The 16,572-nt window shown below is 39.1% G+C and overlaps 3 protein-coding genes across 5 annotated transcripts; 1 reads left to right on the forward strand and 2 right to left on the reverse strand.

Moving 5' to 3' along the window:
* Positions 1-73: 73 nt before the first annotated feature.
* On the reverse strand, positions 74-4,356 carry LOC120012588. Its single transcript, XM_038864030.1, has 3 exons — positions 4,352-4,356; positions 3,638-4,218; positions 74-3,555 (listed from the first exon to the last, which is right to left on the reverse strand). Exons 1-3 carry the CDS (start codon positions 4,354-4,356, stop codon positions 260-262), a joined length of 3,882 nt encoding a protein of 1,293 aa, XP_038719958.1. The 3' UTR covers positions 74-259.
* A 1,862-nt stretch (positions 4,357-6,218) lies between these two features.
* LOC120013489 (protein BRICK 1) lies at positions 6,219-7,460 on the forward strand. Its single transcript, XM_038865321.1, has 2 exons — positions 6,219-6,588; positions 6,716-7,460. The coding sequence occupies exons 1-2, from the start codon at positions 6,456-6,458 to the stop codon at positions 6,838-6,840; spliced, it is 258 nt and encodes an 85-aa protein (XP_038721249.1). The 5' UTR covers positions 6,219-6,455; the 3' UTR covers positions 6,841-7,460.
* A 159-nt stretch (positions 7,461-7,619) lies between these two features.
* Positions 7,620-13,778, reverse strand: LOC120013487 (nodulation receptor kinase-like). 3 transcript variants are annotated; one of them, XM_038865318.1, is made up of 16 exons: positions 13,572-13,778; positions 13,308-13,421; positions 12,503-13,022; positions 11,858-12,333; positions 11,326-11,476; positions 11,159-11,230; positions 10,992-11,060; positions 10,803-10,874; positions 10,661-10,732; positions 10,395-10,570; positions 9,527-9,753; positions 9,261-9,387; positions 9,111-9,179; positions 8,721-8,910; positions 8,223-8,355; positions 7,620-8,136 (listed from the first exon to the last, which is right to left on the reverse strand). In XM_038865318.1, exons 2-16 carry the CDS (start codon positions 13,390-13,392, stop codon positions 7,795-7,797), a joined length of 2,781 nt encoding a protein of 926 aa, XP_038721246.1. In that variant the 5' UTR covers positions 13,393-13,421; positions 13,572-13,778; the 3' UTR covers positions 7,620-7,794. The 3 variants fall into 3 exon arrangements, with proteins under 3 accessions (XP_038721246.1, XP_038721247.1, XP_038721244.1); XM_038865319.1 differs by having other exon boundaries at positions 13,505-13,778; XM_038865316.1 differs by having other exon boundaries at positions 13,308-13,778.
* Positions 13,779-16,572: the final 2,794 nt, after the last annotated feature.

Consider the following 16,572-nt stretch of genomic DNA (forward strand, 5'->3'; position numbering starts at 1 on the left):
GGTGTTCTGTGCCTTTTTTTTTTTTTTTTTTTTTGAAACCCAGGAAAAAACCCTGGAAAAACCTTCTCATTAATTGTAAGCTTTAAAGAAAGGGGCAACTTACACGTGGGGAAGATGACATATCCATCCACACAATACGAAAGAACATGAGTTCTTCGACCACAATCCAAGAGACCAAACCAAGGAAAATAAAAAGGAAATAAAAGCTTTCAAAAAAAGCCTAAAGCCCAAAAACCACAGAACCATCTGATGTGTCTCACTACCTGTGAGATATAAATGCCTCCTTATCTCTCTGAACAATGAGAGACAGACCATCTGGACCTTCCTCAACCCACATTTGCGGGCACTCCAACTTCAAAGCTTCTTTAGCCATAAAATGAGCTGCCCCATTACCCGTCCGCCTCACATGAGAGAATTGGCAAGACAAACAACCCTTTAACACCCTCTTAATTTCCTTAATGATCCCGCACCATTCCGTCAACCCAGACTCCTCACTTTGAAGGTCCCTAATAACTAACTGTGAATCCCCTTCCAATACAATGTCTCTAAAACCCATATCAAGTGCAAACCACACAGCCGAAAGAGCAGCTTCCGCCTCCGCCATAGTTGGAGATAAAGCGATCGGCCTAGATAAAGCTTGAGACCCCAGCAAGTCACCAGTTGAGTCCCTAATAACCACCCCCATACCTGTCTTATTTTTTGCTTCATTAATCCCTGCATCCCAATTGACTTTGATAAAACCCTCCTCAGGTGGCTGCCATACCTCTAGAGAATTCATATATGGTAATGAAGGAGAGGGGTCCAGCACACTAGGTTGAGTAGAGGAAATAGCATACCTGGCCAGCTGTAAAGAGTTCATGAATTCATTTTCATACAAGAAGGAATTTCGTCGTTGCCATATCAATCGGCAAGTTGTAGCCAAAATAGCTAGATCAGTATTTGTAAGTTTTGCCAAAGCTGAATTCCAAAGCTGCTCAAAATCCAAGAAACTTGCACTCAACTTCTGGATAGGGAGAGAGCTATTTTCAAAAACTTTCACTGTATAATCACAAGTCCACATCACATGAATTAGAGATTCCACTGATTTGTGGCATAACGGACATCGAGCATCTGTAATAACTCGCCTACTCAAGAGATTAGAATAAGTCGGAAGAGCATTGTTCAGAACACGCCAAAGAAAAACCTGAGTAGAAGCGTGAGATTTCAAAGACCACACCGATCTCCATAAGCCTTCTCTGCCATTCCTAAATGAAGAAGAAGCTTCCATCATCCTTTTTTGAGATAAAGAACGATGGTAACCGCTCTTAACAGAAAACACACCCGACTTTGTCCCATTCCAGCTCAACTGGTCAGGGCCATTTCTGGGATACAAAGGAATTCTAAAAATCTTTGATGCAATATCTTCTGGAAAAATAGCAGCAATAAGGTCCATATTCCACCACCCCATATTGGCATCCATTAAAACCACCACTCTATCCTCCTCCAAGAATCCATGCAGTCTCAGATTTTCATCCCATATTAACGGTTCTCCCAGCCAATTGTCCTTCCAAATTCTCACTGATCTTCCATCCCCAATTCTCCAAACTAACCCCGACTTAATTAAAACACCAGCTGAAAGGATACTTTGCCAAGCATAAGACATACTGGCTTTATGGACTGCATATAAGATGGAAGAGTTTGGAAAATATTTAAGCTTCATTACACTCCCCACCAAGGAATTTGGATTCTTTAAAATACGCCAGAATTGTTTTGCTAAGAGAGCCTCATTAAAAGAAGGAGAACTTCGGATCCCTAAGCCTCCTTCCTCCTTTGCTTTACACATTCTTTCCCAAGACACCCAAGAAATCTTTTGTTTCTCTCCTGACCTCCCTCCCCACCAAAAGGACCGAAAGACTTGATCCAAATCTTGACACAAATTAACTGGAAATCTAAAAATCTGCATAGCATAAGTTGGAATTGATTGAAGAACCGACTTGATCAAGACCTCTCGCCCTGCAAAAGAAAGGAAATTATTTTTCCAGCTATTAACCTTCTGTTTAACTCTCTCAACAATATACATCAGTGATTTCTTCTTAGATCTTCCTAATAAAGACGGTAAACCCAGATAGTTTTCATAGGCTTTAATCTCCTTTACCCCAATCAAACTCTTCATCAAATTCTTTGTGGCCATAGATGTGTGCTTGCTGAAATACAATGCTGTTTTATCCACATTCACCATCTGTCCAGATTGCCTCTCATACACTGCCAAGATATTCCGAATACAAAGCCAATCAGATTTGGTTGCCCGACAGAAGATTAGACTATCATCAGCAAAAAAAAGGTGTGATACAAGCAGTGAACCACGACCAAAAGGAAATCCCCGAAAAGTCTTTTTCTCTATCTCCTGTTGCAAGTAAAAACTTAGCACCTCCGAACATATAACAAAAAGCATTGGAGAGAGAGGATCTCCTTGACGCAGCCCCCTTGTTGGAACAATTAACTCCCCCGGTTCACCATTGACAATCACAGCATAAGTCACAGAAGTAAGGCAGGCCAAAATCCACTTTCTCCATTGCAAACAAAACCCCATCCGACTCATAACCATGTCCACAAAACTCCATTCCATTCTATCGTAGGCTTTGCTCATATCTAATTTGACTGCCATGTAATTAGAATGCCCCCTTTGTTTCGTACTCATACTATGCAACACTTCAAAAGCCACAAGAATATTATCTGATATTAACCTCCCTTGGACAAAAGCAGATTGATTTTCCCCTACAACACCCGGCAATACTTTTTTCAATCTGTTTGCTAACACTTTAGATATAATCTTATACAGCACATTGCATAAACTAATCGGACGAAACTCCGTAACACTCTCTGGATGCAAAACCTTTGGAATAAGAGCAATATGTGTAAGGTTTACCTCTGGTGGCATCACCCCTGATTTAAGAAAATTATCCACAGCCCCCAATACATCCAGACCAACAACATCCCAATGTTGCTTGTAAAACCCAGAGGAGAAGCCATCTGGCCCAGGGGCTTTAATCTGATCGATTTGTTGAACTGCCAAACACACTTCTTCCATATTGACTTCCTGCGTTAGCATCACATTTTGACTCTCTGAAACCATCGACTTAAAATCAAGAAGAGAATCTTCTGCAGATTGAGGATCCGAAGAAGTAAATAGAGAATTGAAATAACCATGGAAAGCCCTTTGAATATCCCCCTTCTCCTCCCAAACAAATCCATCAGAGTCACGAATTTTCTCAATACCATTCTTCTTCCGTCTATTGTTTACACAAGCGTGGAAATACCGCGTATTTTTATCACCCTCCTTTAACCATATCTGTTTTGCCTGATGTCTTAGGACCGCCTCCTTCTCATCACGGATACCCTCCAAAGAACTTCTGATCCGCGCCAAATCCACCTGGTTAAATTCATCTTCTTTTTGGATCTGCACCGCTAATTCATTAAGAAGAGTTTCCTCTTGATTTTTGCTCTCCTCCCTCACTTTGGCCACCCATCTCAAAAGAGGACGTAACACCAACCAAATCATTTCTCCTATTTGACCGCCTAGGCCTCCAAACCTTTTTAATCAGCTCTTTACACTCTTGCTTCCTCCCCCAGACTTGTTGATATTTAAAAGCGAAACTACCTGGAGCTTTTCTTCTCAAAGAAACCCCCCATTTTATTTCTAGACAACAGTGATCTGAGTTTGATACACCAAAACTCTTTACTTCAAATAAACCCACCATATTAATCCATTCAACGTTTCCAAAGGCTCTATCCAACCTTTCTTTAATAAAACTTCCAAGAACCTTTCTCTTATTACTCCAAGTAAATCTCTGACCCTGGTCCCCCAAATCCACCAGCCCAGCCGAGCTTATTGCTGCAGAAAAACTGCTCATATGACTCCCAATTAAAACACTACCCCCCACCTTTTCAGTCAGATTCATAATCGCATTAAAATCCCCTAAGCACAACCATCCCATTTGAGGACTAGGACGCAAAGACTTCAACAAATCCCAGCTCTCTGATCTTTTCCTTGCATCAGGGTGCCCGTAAAAGCAAGTCAGGCACCAAGAATTCCCCAACAAACCCTCTCGAATAGTTGCTTTGATATGCCTCTGAGAATAATTCTCAATAGACACATCCCAGTCTGAGCTCCAAAACAAGACAAGACCCCCTTTTCTGCCCAAAGGATCAACCACAAAAGCATTCTCAAAACCCCCGTAACTTTTCAATTTTATAACTAGGAACCTTAGTTTCCATAAGGAAACATAATTTTGGCACCTTTTCTTTCACCAAAAGGTGAAGTTCGCGAATTGTTCGGGGGTGGCCAAGTCCCCGACAATTCCAAGATAAACACGTCATGGCTCTCGGCGGGGCTGTCCATCAGCCCCAGCCTCTCTCTTGCTCTTTTTGGATTGGCATTCCTTGTCATCACCTAACTGAGACCCTTCTTCCCTTCCTTCCTTTTCATGAAAACGTTTGTCGCCCATTTTACCCATGTTCTGCCGTTCATTGGGTACTTCTATAGTAATATCCATCCGTGCCCTTCTCTTCCATTTATGACTGCCCTTGCCCACCCCCTTTGAGATAACCTCATCCCCCACTCCCTCCCCCTTTTTCCCCTCATCTACCTCTGTTATGCCCTTTATGTCTGCTGGCACCACCTTTGTCCCCTCTGGAGGCTTTGTTAGTTGAGCCCCCATAGTTATTTGCATATGATTCATACTTCTTGGAGCATCTTCCTCCCCATTGCTCCTATTCCCTTCCACTGCGTTACTGAGGGTTCTGACCCCCTTTGGTTGGTTTGAGCTATCCTCCTTTGAACCACCAGAAATTTCCTCCAAACCTTCTTTTACATGCTCAATAGGTTGTAAGTCCAAAACAGCCTCCTTCCTTCTATTAACTTCCCCCGAACCCATACCACCCTCATCAGAGTCATACTGCCCATACTCAGACTGCTCCCTATCATCGCTAGTTTGCCCCTGAGATTTCTGTCCTGTCTTCTTTAAATACGGCTCAGCTCTCAACCAACTACCATACTGCATATTCTCAGAAGTGGAGTGGAGACGTGATGACTTGGGGTTTGGGCAACCCCCTTTTGAATGAATCATACACCCACAACTAAAACAAAATTTAGGGAGCCGTTCATACTGGAAGTTCACCAAAACATCACGAGTAGGAAAGTGAATCATCTTTCCCCTGGTCAAAGGTTTTAACAGAGACAAGCATATACGGACTCGTATATAACGACCCCAACAAAGACCTTCAGGATCAGCGTCAACCTCTACTACATCACCAATGGTACCCCCAATTTTTTCTCCCAGAGCTCTTGACATGCCCGCTATTGGCAAGTTGTGCAATTGAACCCAAAACCACTCCGTATCAAATTGTAAATCCTTAATGGGAACCTCACTCTCCATCTCCTTCAACACAAGCAAACTTCTATCAAACAGCCATGGACGGCCTTCCATCACTCGTCTTTTGTCGTGCGCCGAATGGAATATAATTGCGAAAATATTCTTCCCTAAATCGTGAAACTTCGGAGGCGCCGAAGTCTTCCACACATTCATCATGTTTCTAGCAACCACGTCCCTTGAAAGAAATCTATCTGTAACTACCTTCCCAAAAACTCCCCTTCTTGTTGAATCTTTCGAAAATGGCATATCCTCCAGATCCACCGAGATCCCTTGTTTTTCCTCATCCGTAACTTTCAGCTTTGACCACCGAGCTTCCAGATCTTCCATGTGGAACTTCACACAGATTAAACCCACCAGTAAGCTAAGTGAAGGCGAACCTTGGCCACCAAACCCAAACTCCTCTTCTCTTCTTGATCTAAGACCAAGAACAGCGACTGCACCTTCTCTTTCTCAAAACCCAAGGTTTTGCGAAAAGAGAGACTTTTTGGGTGTTCTGTGCCTTTGATTCACCTAAATTCTGGGTAAATTACTGGGTGTTTGTATCTTCACTTTCTGTTCAAACACTTCAGTAAGTGACACTGTCCATGTGATAAGTAGCTTGGGTTTCAAGGATTTATCCTTGTAGAACTTGCTCAACTTTCTTTTGCTCAAATTTACGAGCTGGGTTCATGCCATGAAGTGCAAGACTCAAATTCGGGGTCTCGCAAGCCCCAACTAAAGGAGGAAAGTCGAATCTCGAGTTCGAGACCCATTCTCTTTCCCTGATAAATAAATAAATAAGTAAAACCGAAAGGAGCGAGCAAGTATTGCAGTTGAATTAGTTGCTATAAAAAAAAAAGGTTTTACCGTTGATATCAGGTTGAAGCGCAGAGAAAGCAAGTCAACCCGCGCACCAACCACAACCACAATAGCAACCAGCCCTTCTCTGTCATTGCTTTTTGGGTTTTTGTTCACTGTAAGGAAAAAAAAGGCACCTTTGGCTAAGCCTTTATTTTCTATCAATCACTCATTCTCCGAGGAAGGAAAAAGAATCAAGATTCAAGAATGGCAAGAGCAGGAGGGATAACTAACGCCGTGAATGTGGGTATTGCTGTCCAGGCTGATTGGGAGAATCGCGAGTTCATCTCCCATATTTCCCTCAACGTCCGCCGCCTCTCTGAGTTCCTCGTCCAATTTGGTACTGTTTTTTCATTGATCTTCGGATGTTTGATTTATTTGATTATGGTAATGTTCTATTAGAGTGTACATCCGCTTCTTCCTATTTTCTTCAAATTGATGACTTGCTATATATGGGTTTGTTTCAGAGGCTACAACAAAGAGCAAGTTGGCATCTTTGAATGAGAAACTTGATACATTGGAGCGCCGCCTAGAGCTGCTAGAGGTCCAAGTGGGTACTGCTTCCGCCAACCCATCTCTTTTTGCTACCTGATCCATGTATGTTTTTAATAAGATCATCTATGATTTACTCTCCTCTGTAAAAATGCTGCTTCCTGAGAGAACCTTTCTTTGCACCCAATTTTTGAAGTAATACATATAAATATCATTCTGCTATTTCTTTATTCAAATAGTTTTTGCATGAGTTTCTTGGAACTGCTGTTACTAGTCTCTCGTTGACGAATATTGATTGAGGACAACTTATGCTTAATGCGATTCGTTTTAATTCCTTGTTGATCCAAACGAATCCATATGCTCTAAATTGTAATACAATCACAACTAGAAAGCATACAATTTTTTGGTGTGCTTTTACATGTTCATCTGACAAGCATTTGCATACCAATGTGATCCGTTATTGGATAGCATAAACTATAGTAATCCAATATATCATAATCTTTCCAGCGCTAAACTATATGGCCTTGGTTACTGGCCGATAGCAATTATACTGTTTCGTAATTGACTGAATATATGTGCTGTTGATATTTTGTGGCAGGTTGAATCTTAAGCATGATATACTACTATCTAGAATTCTAGACTGTTTTCATCTTCCTGAGTAGTCTAGGAGCAAATTTTAGGCTTAGTTAGCGGAGTAATGTTGGTCTCACCATTAGCTTTTTAACCATTGGTTGAGCGGCCAAGATGAGAATCTTCAGTGGTTCCAACGTTTTCTTTCAGTTGCGTTGTTGAAACCATGAAAGAATACAAAAAAATAAAAACATTTCATCAACTGAGATAGCCTTGCTATGGATTGTATGGTCCTCAACGTAGTTCTTCTTGATCCATCAAAAAATAATAATATTAATTGAACAACAGTCAGATAATCCATAATAAAATTGCTCTGGGGATAAACCTCATTTTATCTTGTATCATTTAGTGACATTTACGATTTATCTTGTGATGTGGACTAAACTGATAATCAACAGATTGATGAATATGATTAACACCCCGACTATCTTGGCTCTGGAGGAGCCAAAGCTTGTGTGTTAATTGGTGATGGTTCTACTTGGGGAAGAGTGGGTGGTATAACAATTGAGAAGCGATTGGACCCTGCCAAGCTGTATCCTCCTAAACTGTCTATAGACTTCATGTATTCAGATGCATTATTTTCTATTATCAAAGCATCTTCGAGCTCTCGGACAATGTCAGCCATGCATGGCCGATAAGCTGAGAAGGGCTCAATGCATGCTAATGCCACCTCGACCACTCTCCACATTGCCTCAGCATGGTATCCTCCCTTTATGCTAGGATCCACAATTTCATCTATCTTTGATTCCCTTATATAGGGTTTGGCCTGCAAGGAAACGTCCTTCAGATATAAAGAGAACATTACTTGCATATATGGTTTTAGATGTTTAGGGACAAGAAGGTAGCACATACCCATTCGACCAAGCTCCACTCATTCCGTGGCCTCTGTATATTTAGAGGCTCCCGACCACTTACAATTTCTAGCAGAACCACACCAAAGCTAAACACGTCACTTTTAGCAGACAAATGCTGGGTGGAATAGTACCTGAATGATAAATACATTAGCTCTATCAGATAGAATTTTATTTAGGTTAATCTGCATTGTGCATGACATTGAGATTTGTGCATGCACCCATTTGCGGTGAGGATTGCTTGAATGATGATCATGTATATTGGTAGGCTTCTCACTCCTAGAAGAAGAATAGTGGTTATCACAAATGCAATCCTGCTGAAGTTTGTGAGGCTGTTCATTTTAGTAACTTGGACCTCATGGTAAAAGTGCACCACAAAGTGAGCCAAAGTCTCATTTACAATATGTGACTCTATAAAGGGATTTGGGGTATTGTGTAGTTGCTAAGATTACAGATAAATACCTAGAAGGCTAGAACTGTGTGGAGAACTCATACTTACTCTGGATCCAAGTACCCGGCTGTGCCTCGTACTTCCAAAGAAGCGCCACTGTCACCTTCTTGGGGTGCATACTTTGAGAAGCCAAAGTCGGCCACCTTAGCACACATGCTGTGATCCAGAAGTATGTTGCTTGATTTGACATCCCTATGTATGATGCTACGCCCAGCAAATGTGTGTAGATGTGTTAAACCTGAACAATCAGATACTTTGGTAAACCATCTGGAAGCCTCAATGGCATCAAGTCAAAAAAAAAAAAAAAAGATGTTTCAGGCTAATCAAATGATTCTACCTGATAAGCTGGAAATGATGGCAGAAATGATACTTAGTATAATTAGAGAATCCTTATATAAGTTATATGCCATAAAGTCACAGTATGGCCTCGTCACTGACCTCGAGCTGCACCGAGAGCCACAGAAAGTCTGGTTGGCCAGTCCAAAGCTTTCCTTTTAGCTGCTTCCCCTGTCATGTGAATTGGTTATTAGAGAATATAATCTCTATATATCATGCTACATTAGGAGCATTTTGTTTCTAGGAGAATACCATAGAGACGATCTTGCAGAGACCCGTTAGCCATAAAAGGGTAAACCAGTATTTGTTGGTCATGTTCACCACAATAACCAAGAAGAGGTACAAGATTTTCATGTCGAATAGCCGAAAGAAGGTTTAGCTGTAAAAAGCATCTCAGAAGCCAGTTCATATATAAGATTAGATTAGATTCATGAAGGCAGAGTTTTTTAAACTGATGATAGATAATACAGACACGATAGAAATATGAATACAGGATGACTAGAGGTGTCGAAATTTACCTCATTTTCAAACTCACGGGTACCCTGAGTTGAGGTGGATGACCGGACTTTCACTGCAACTTCCTGGCCATCAGTAAGAGTGCCACGGTACACAGATCCAAAACCTCCTTCACCGATCAATGTTTTGTACTTCTGGGTGGCAGCTTCAATGTATTGCAGAGTAAATGCTTGAATAGTTATTGCCTTCAAAGGAACATCAGTTATGCTGGGTAGAGAGAATACAGCATCTGCAATTTTATGGATGACATTCTTGAGAAATGTTCAGCATTTTACAAATGAAAACATGTACATGGAAAGGAACTTGACTGTACGTTGGCCCTATTTTTTTATGACCCCAAAATAAATATCCACAAATAGTGAGTCATGGTTTTGAGAGGAGAGGTGCAGTTCTTGAGCAGCCATCTAAGTACCATGGAACTATAGAGTGATTCATGCATAGTAATCGGACCAAAAAAGAAAAATCTGTGTGCGTGAGGCTTCACCTTTGTGTAGCCTCAGTGAGTATAATTTCTACAACCTTCCCCAATGTAGTTAAGGCTCTTGCATTTGAGATAGAGTTGGGGGGAAAGGCAGAATGTATGCATTCTTCTCTTCATATAGGGAGAGCGTGTTTAAGCAATTGAACTCATAGCCTCTAAGTTGCCGTGAAACAACTTTATCTCTAGTCTGAGAGTTCGCCTTTATAAGTTATCCGTACATGTTTTATATCATATTTTTGGATTCTTAAAACTGAACTCTTCTTGTCAAGAAGATGTGCAATACATATAGAGAGGTTTTGTATTGAGATAGTCGACAAACAATGTACTTAAGGAGTATGTATGTGAAATATTAGTCACAGAAAGGAGGTGAGAGAGAAATCTTTACTCACTCTTCATCTTCGGGCTCCATTTCTTATCATATTTTCCCCTACCAACATATTTTCTCCTGTAAAAGCAAGCGAAAATTGTTCCAACTGTGATGAGCAAGGATCCAGAAGCGATAGTGCCAATCATGATTCTGCTGGTCGAACGTCTTGATTTCTGGCTACCACCACATGCTCCAGAACTGAAAATTCAGGTGTGCAAAATTTAGAGCTTCTCTATTTTCATTCTGTTGATATTGTTATTGACATTTTTAAGACATTAGATTTCGTACTCTGTCATATAGCTTTGGCTGTTGAAGCTGGTTTTAGGGTCTTTGGTGAGATTGGGATTGCACCCAAAGTATCTGAAGGTGTATAGGAAAACTTAGATGTCTATAATATACGTAGAAAAAGAAGACTATGTAAACAACTTACAGAATTTTCAGATGTGGAAGTGAAGTAAAAGACAGTGGAAGAAGCCCTATAAGATCATTGTGGCTTAAATCCCTGATAATTAATGTATAATAGATCAGGAAATGAATTATAGAACTCAAATCAAATCAAAAGCTTGATCTCTGCTTGCATGAGAATTGTTTACAAAGGCAATCTATGAAGGATTATTACACTGAGATCAACATGGAGGATGCATAGAATGCCGGGATTTCACCCTTGAAATGATTGTGGCTCAAATTCCTGTATAAGAAAAGCAATAGAACATTTATTAGATCAGAAATTACAACAAACTAGAAATAAAACACTTGAGCTCTCCCGTAGGTTACAGTAACCCATACAAATTTGTCAAGTAGGCTAGCTCAATGATGCTGGGTGGAAGAGGTCCTTGAAGTTTTCTTTTGGAAAGGTCCCTGGATAAGTCATTTCAAATCAACTGAACGAGTCAGTGATTAAGTTTATGCTTTTGATAATCACAATGCCAGATTGTGGAAGACAAGTAACTCACAGTCCAGTGATGACTGAGAAACCATTGCTGGTAGAGCAGGTTAGACCTTCCCAAGGAGGAGGAAGGCATGGGTCTCCTGACCATCCATCCCATAGCCCAATCTCTTTGTTATGCCCCAACAGTTCATCTCTCACCTTCATTATCGCCCCCACTAAACACATTAAGAGAGAAACCAATGAGAGAAACATCCAAGTATAAAACATCAGTGTTTAAAAAATAGTATAAAGCATCAGAATTTGTGTCATCTGGAAAATATTGACTTGGAGATATTGATCTAAGTTAGAGGCAACTCCGACTGGAGAAGATGAGAGAAAATCGGTTGGTCATGATCTGATGCAGTCAGTGAGAAATTCAAAACAGTTTTGAGATGATTAGGCTAGAAAGTTGATGAATGTAAGTGGCAAAGAGAATGATAGAGAAGTGAAAGGATAGGTAGAAACTATCGTATCGTTAAGAATTCATGGAAATGACCCCATATATTGGAGATTAAGGCTTGATGCGACGATGAGATATGGAAAGTACTGAGCTTTACCATCGTCTTGGTTAGTCGCTTGAACCCAAGGGCGCACCTGCAATATCTCATAAGCATTGCAAATGGGTCCAACATCAAACGCATTTGGGACCTTGGCCATTGTCAGGTTTAAAGACCCATTAGCTGTAAAATTCAGAGCAAGTCTTGCATATTTAGTCCCAGTAGCCAATATATCAAAACTCGCCCCCCTCTTGTTGCTGTTGATGTATATGTCAAACACTCTTTGCCCTACTGTGACAGAGTCATCGAGCTCAAGAAAGTGGAGGATCACGGTGTAGTTATAATCTCCTGTGTCAAGGTCATTGTGAAAAATCTGCAACAAATCAGTAGCAGCTACTGCTGTTTGAAGAACTTTCGCTGGCACTGTCACATTAGCATTGTAGATGGAAATGTTGCTACTCCGTTTTGATGACAATGGGGAAATCGTCTGAGGATCAGGTATTCTCCAAATTCTGTCATATTGGTCATCTGGGTACCTGAAAATTTTGTAGATGTGAAACAAGAAGATCAGAAAGTACAAAAACTTCGAAGTGATTTTACTTTCCTTGTGTATCAGGTTTCTTATTGCAGTACGTCTATCAGATAAATCTTCTTTGCTGTTATTTTTCATTATTTCTTGGTTTAGAAGAAGAGTACAAAGATTACCTGACATCTTCTTCTCCATTGTTTCCCAGATCTACCCTTTTGACCACTTTCAGAACACCGGAAGAATTCCCCTGCAGATACCCCAAATCATTGTCCAGCGGCCTCAGCTCAAGCTTTGAGATGAAGAGATCTCCCTTATTTTTGGCTAAGCAGAAGTCGATATACTCATTAGTAGCTCCAAAAATCCCCTCCAAAACCAAGTCGTCTGACGGGTTCACTACACCAAGTGGTATAACACCAATCTGAACATCAAAAGAAGATCCCTGAGGCTGCTCAGATTTGTGAACAAGGAATGTGCCCCTGATCAGATAGTCCCTGTCTTTAGTTGTCTTTAAACTATAACATCTTCTCCCTGATTCAATATCGAAAATCCGAGCCCTGTCATATCCGTTCTCTCGTGGCCGGCTTATGTTGCTGCAATTTGTTCTTTCATGGAACCATCCATCATCGGATACCCAAGCTATTGTAGTATTTGGCTCTGTAAAATTTTGGTTTGCACAGCATGCTATGCTCACAAAACCTGCAAGATATTGTGTTATTGTGATCTCTTTAGCAAAAGTTCTTAGGTTTTTTTGCCTCTCAAGGCATTTAGTCCATGTTCTACACATCTAACTTAGCACTTGAATAATCAATGTCAGTTTCAGAAGAGATTTATTGATTCTTTCAACAATTATCCACAACAATTTACTAAAAAATGAAGCATATTAACTTAGACCCAGATCCCATATAATCTAAAAATATAAAGCTGAAGCAGATTAATGAACTTGAGCAAGCAATATTGCTTATAAAACAGTTATGTACTGACCTTCCTGTGTGCAAACTGATCTGATAAAAACAAGGAGGAGAAAGAAACAACACTCAATCCGTCTAGATATCCAAGCATCCATCATCGTCTCATCTTAAACCGAACTCGCCCCATCTGGAGATACAGAACTCATAATCAGAGCAACTAAGATGTCTTACAAGTCATGATCATGAACAAAGATTCAAAAATCATATGACCATGTAAGAAAAATTCATCAAGAAGTTCTCAAGGAAAACTGTGTTTGACTTCCAATGAGGAGATTACCCAGAAAGCACTAGGAGAGGAAAGGAACGTTGGTTGGTTAGAATATGATTAATTAATAATATAGATTGCATAATCACTTTCATGGTTTGATTATTGGGGTGATTAAGAAGTCGTATAGTCCAATATGTATATTTAATTAACAAGGTTTTTTTAAATGATTGGACGGAGCAACCATTCCTCCTCGACCATCATTCATACGTCCCTCTCTTTGTCCTCTTCCATGGTTGCAGAACCATGGACATGGCTTCTTGCTTGTTTAAGCATCTATGATTAATTTAATAACTTAATTTAGGTTTAAATTTATAAATAATATTATAATGACTTAATTTTCTACAAACTTTTACTGAGCTTTAATTTAGTATAATATGATCTTTAAAAGCTAGAAATAGGTCAAGTCCAATGTAAAGAACCTTCATTTATGGAGAAATTTTTGTCCATTTTTAATCATTTATGTGTTCCTAATTTTCTATGCAATACTTGCTTTGTGTCATTACTATGCTAATAAATTAACATTTACTCTACATATCTTCTTCTTCTTCCTAGTTAGCCTTTTTTTTCAACTGAGAATGACACCTTACAGGCTTACTTTTTGGACATCTGACACCGTTTATATAAGTTTTCCACTTGACGACAGAATACCTAAGTTGGGCAAAAGCGCAGCGCATGGCCATAACAATATTACCCTAGTGAAAATCGAACTCAGGATCTCCCAAGTCAATAAAGTTTTGTCCCAGAGAAATTCATCGGGTAGGCTATCACCCAAGTGGTTAACCTTAGTTAAGTTTTTCGATTCAGACTGTCTTAAATCATTATTTGTATCTTCTTTCTGAAACATGACAAAATACCACTCTTCTAATCTTATGCTTAATCATTTTCATTGTCTTTCTTTCCCTACCGTATCTACCAGTTAAGTGAGATTTTTTGTATTTTTCACAGGAAATACTTTTTCTTTTCTTTTCTTGCCAAACAATCCAAAGTAAATTGTATATAATTCACTAGATTCAATTGGCATTATATATACGTTATAAGTTGTTTAGATAATTAATCTAGCATTTAGAGATGCACTAATTAAAACACTCCTTTTAGTTGCAGCAATGTAAAATTATAGGACTGTCAACTTCCAGTAATGATCATGATTGATGAGTAAAGACAATAAGAATGAGTTGCAACTTGTAATGGTGATAGAAGAGGAGATGCTAAGTGATTGGAAGGCTATGTATGGTTTACAGATTGGAGATGGAGATATCCCTAACAGCCGTAGTGCGGATTACTGGGTCAAATTGCATTGTGAAACCCCTATTAATTAAATATTTTCCTATAGTCCTCGCCTATATGAGCATGCATCTCCAACGGGAGATGCAAATGGAGCATAAAATGGCCTAATTATCAATTCTCTCCGAACCACAAAAATCAGGCATCCAATGTAGAAACAAACATTATAACAGAAAATGATGATTCCCTTTCTTGAATGCAAAATCCGATCCCAAAGAAGAGAGAAAGTGGAGATGCAAATGACAGTAACGGGGCATTTTGTTGCCATTTTGAGGGGGGAATGAGGTGAGTCGAGAGTGAGAATCACTCATTCCCTCGTTTGATTAAATATATTTGATGGGTTTTGAGGTTTCCATATATGAAGACGAGGGTTTTGACTTTTGAGAAAAAAGTTACTCATTTGATTACTTGGGTTGGAGTATATGACTTTATTAATGAGAAATTAAATGAGGTATTATAGTACTGTAATAAATAGTAATCAAATGAGTATTTTAATTGATTACTTGATTTTGTTGTTAGCGTTGGAGATGCTCTAATGTTAATTAATTAATTCTCATTAGGAGGAAAATCTCACAAAGCCGATGTGAAATATACATGTGACTACATATGTAAACATGAATATGGTTTAATATTTTGTAATTTAGAACGATATCATACAAGTTTGCCTAACATCTTTGGTTTTCATTATGCCTTACATAATCTCAAAATGTCAAACTTTGAGAATTTGGCAAGAAGACCGAGTTTTATGTTATCACTAGATTTTCTTGTGTTTAAAAGAGCTTAGTAAATTATCTTATATAACCACTCTCATTGACAAAACATTTCAGGTTTTAAAAAAAAAATAAGGATTAAAATAAATCAAAAATTATTTACTGACTAATGGAAAATATAAATTAAAATAATCACTAGTTTTTCCTTGTTAATTATAAGTGAGGAACCGATCAAGGGCATATCTACACCTGGGTCCTTGGACCCACTAATTAATTAATTAACAATTGTAAATCCACAGATTCTCTTGCAAATGCAACTAATCAAAAGATGATAAAAAGGCTAATGATTGCGTGCAAAGTTGCTAATGAAAAGGGGCATGGCCAATAGATTTTGTGAATTGTAGATGGGAATGACAAATAAAGTTGCATAAATACACAACTTTAAAAGCATTTTAATGTAATTGACATTCCATTACATTTAATTTAATAGCTAAAATTGTTTATGTTTACTTTAAACTTGTTCATCGATGATATCATTTCAAATAGTTGTATTATTATAAATAGCTCTGAAAATAAGTTTGTGCCTTGGATCCCCGCAAATTTTTTTAGGTTTTCCAAAATAATATTATTTTCTATTTAGCTTGCCCCAATATTACTTCTTGGTTCCGCCACGGTGGTGGATGTTCTTGAAGTTGCGGGGATGAATATCCATGTCTCAAATAGAGAAAGAGTTGATGAACTTGAGGCCAAGCTCCATAGCTATCATATGTGTTAGTTGAGATGGGTTTGAGACATCCATAATGAGTCAACTCAACCCATCTCTTAACTCAACTGTCATGGGTAGTTGGTAGATAGACATGGGGAATCCCAAAAGATTGTCATTCCTCCAAAAGTTGTCAAAATCACAAACGATCAAGAATGTGAATCTCTCTCTCAAATTCGTGATATTTGATGAATATTTGATCTTGATATTATTTTTGTTCATATTTGATGCATGAGATTATCTTACACAATCAATA

The sequence above is a fragment of the Tripterygium wilfordii genome, chromosome 13 (assembly GCF_013401445.1).
Source record: "Tripterygium wilfordii isolate XIE 37 chromosome 13, ASM1340144v1, whole genome shotgun sequence".
In the NCBI taxonomy this organism is placed as follows: Eukaryota; Viridiplantae; Streptophyta; class Magnoliopsida; order Celastrales; family Celastraceae; genus Tripterygium; species Tripterygium wilfordii.

Coding starts and splice junctions, on each gene's coding strand:
- LOC120012588 (XM_038864030.1), bottom strand. Junction 3,556..3,637: donor TTTGAGAAGAAAAGCTCCAG/GTAGTTTCGCTT, acceptor TTGGAGGCCTAG/GCGGTCAAATAGGAGAAATG.
- LOC120013489 (XM_038865321.1), top strand. CDS start 6,456: ATGGCAAGAGCAGGAGGGATAACTAACGCCGTGAATGTGGGTATTGCT. Junction 6,589..6,715: donor TGAGTTCCTCGTCCAATTTG/GTACTGTTTTTT, acceptor GGTTTGTTTCAG/AGGCTACAACAAAGAGCAAG.
- LOC120013487 (XM_038865318.1), bottom strand. CDS start 13,392: ATGATGGATGCTTGGATATCTAGACGGATTGAGTGTTGTTTCTTTCTC. Junction 10,733..10,802: donor CTTCCACATCTGAAAATTCT/GTAAGTTGTTTA, acceptor ATACACCTTCAG/ATACTTTGGGTGCAATCCCA. Junction 8,911..9,110: donor GGCTCTCGGTGCAGCTCGAG/GTCAGTGACGAG, acceptor CTGATTGTTCAG/GTTTAACACATCTACACACA.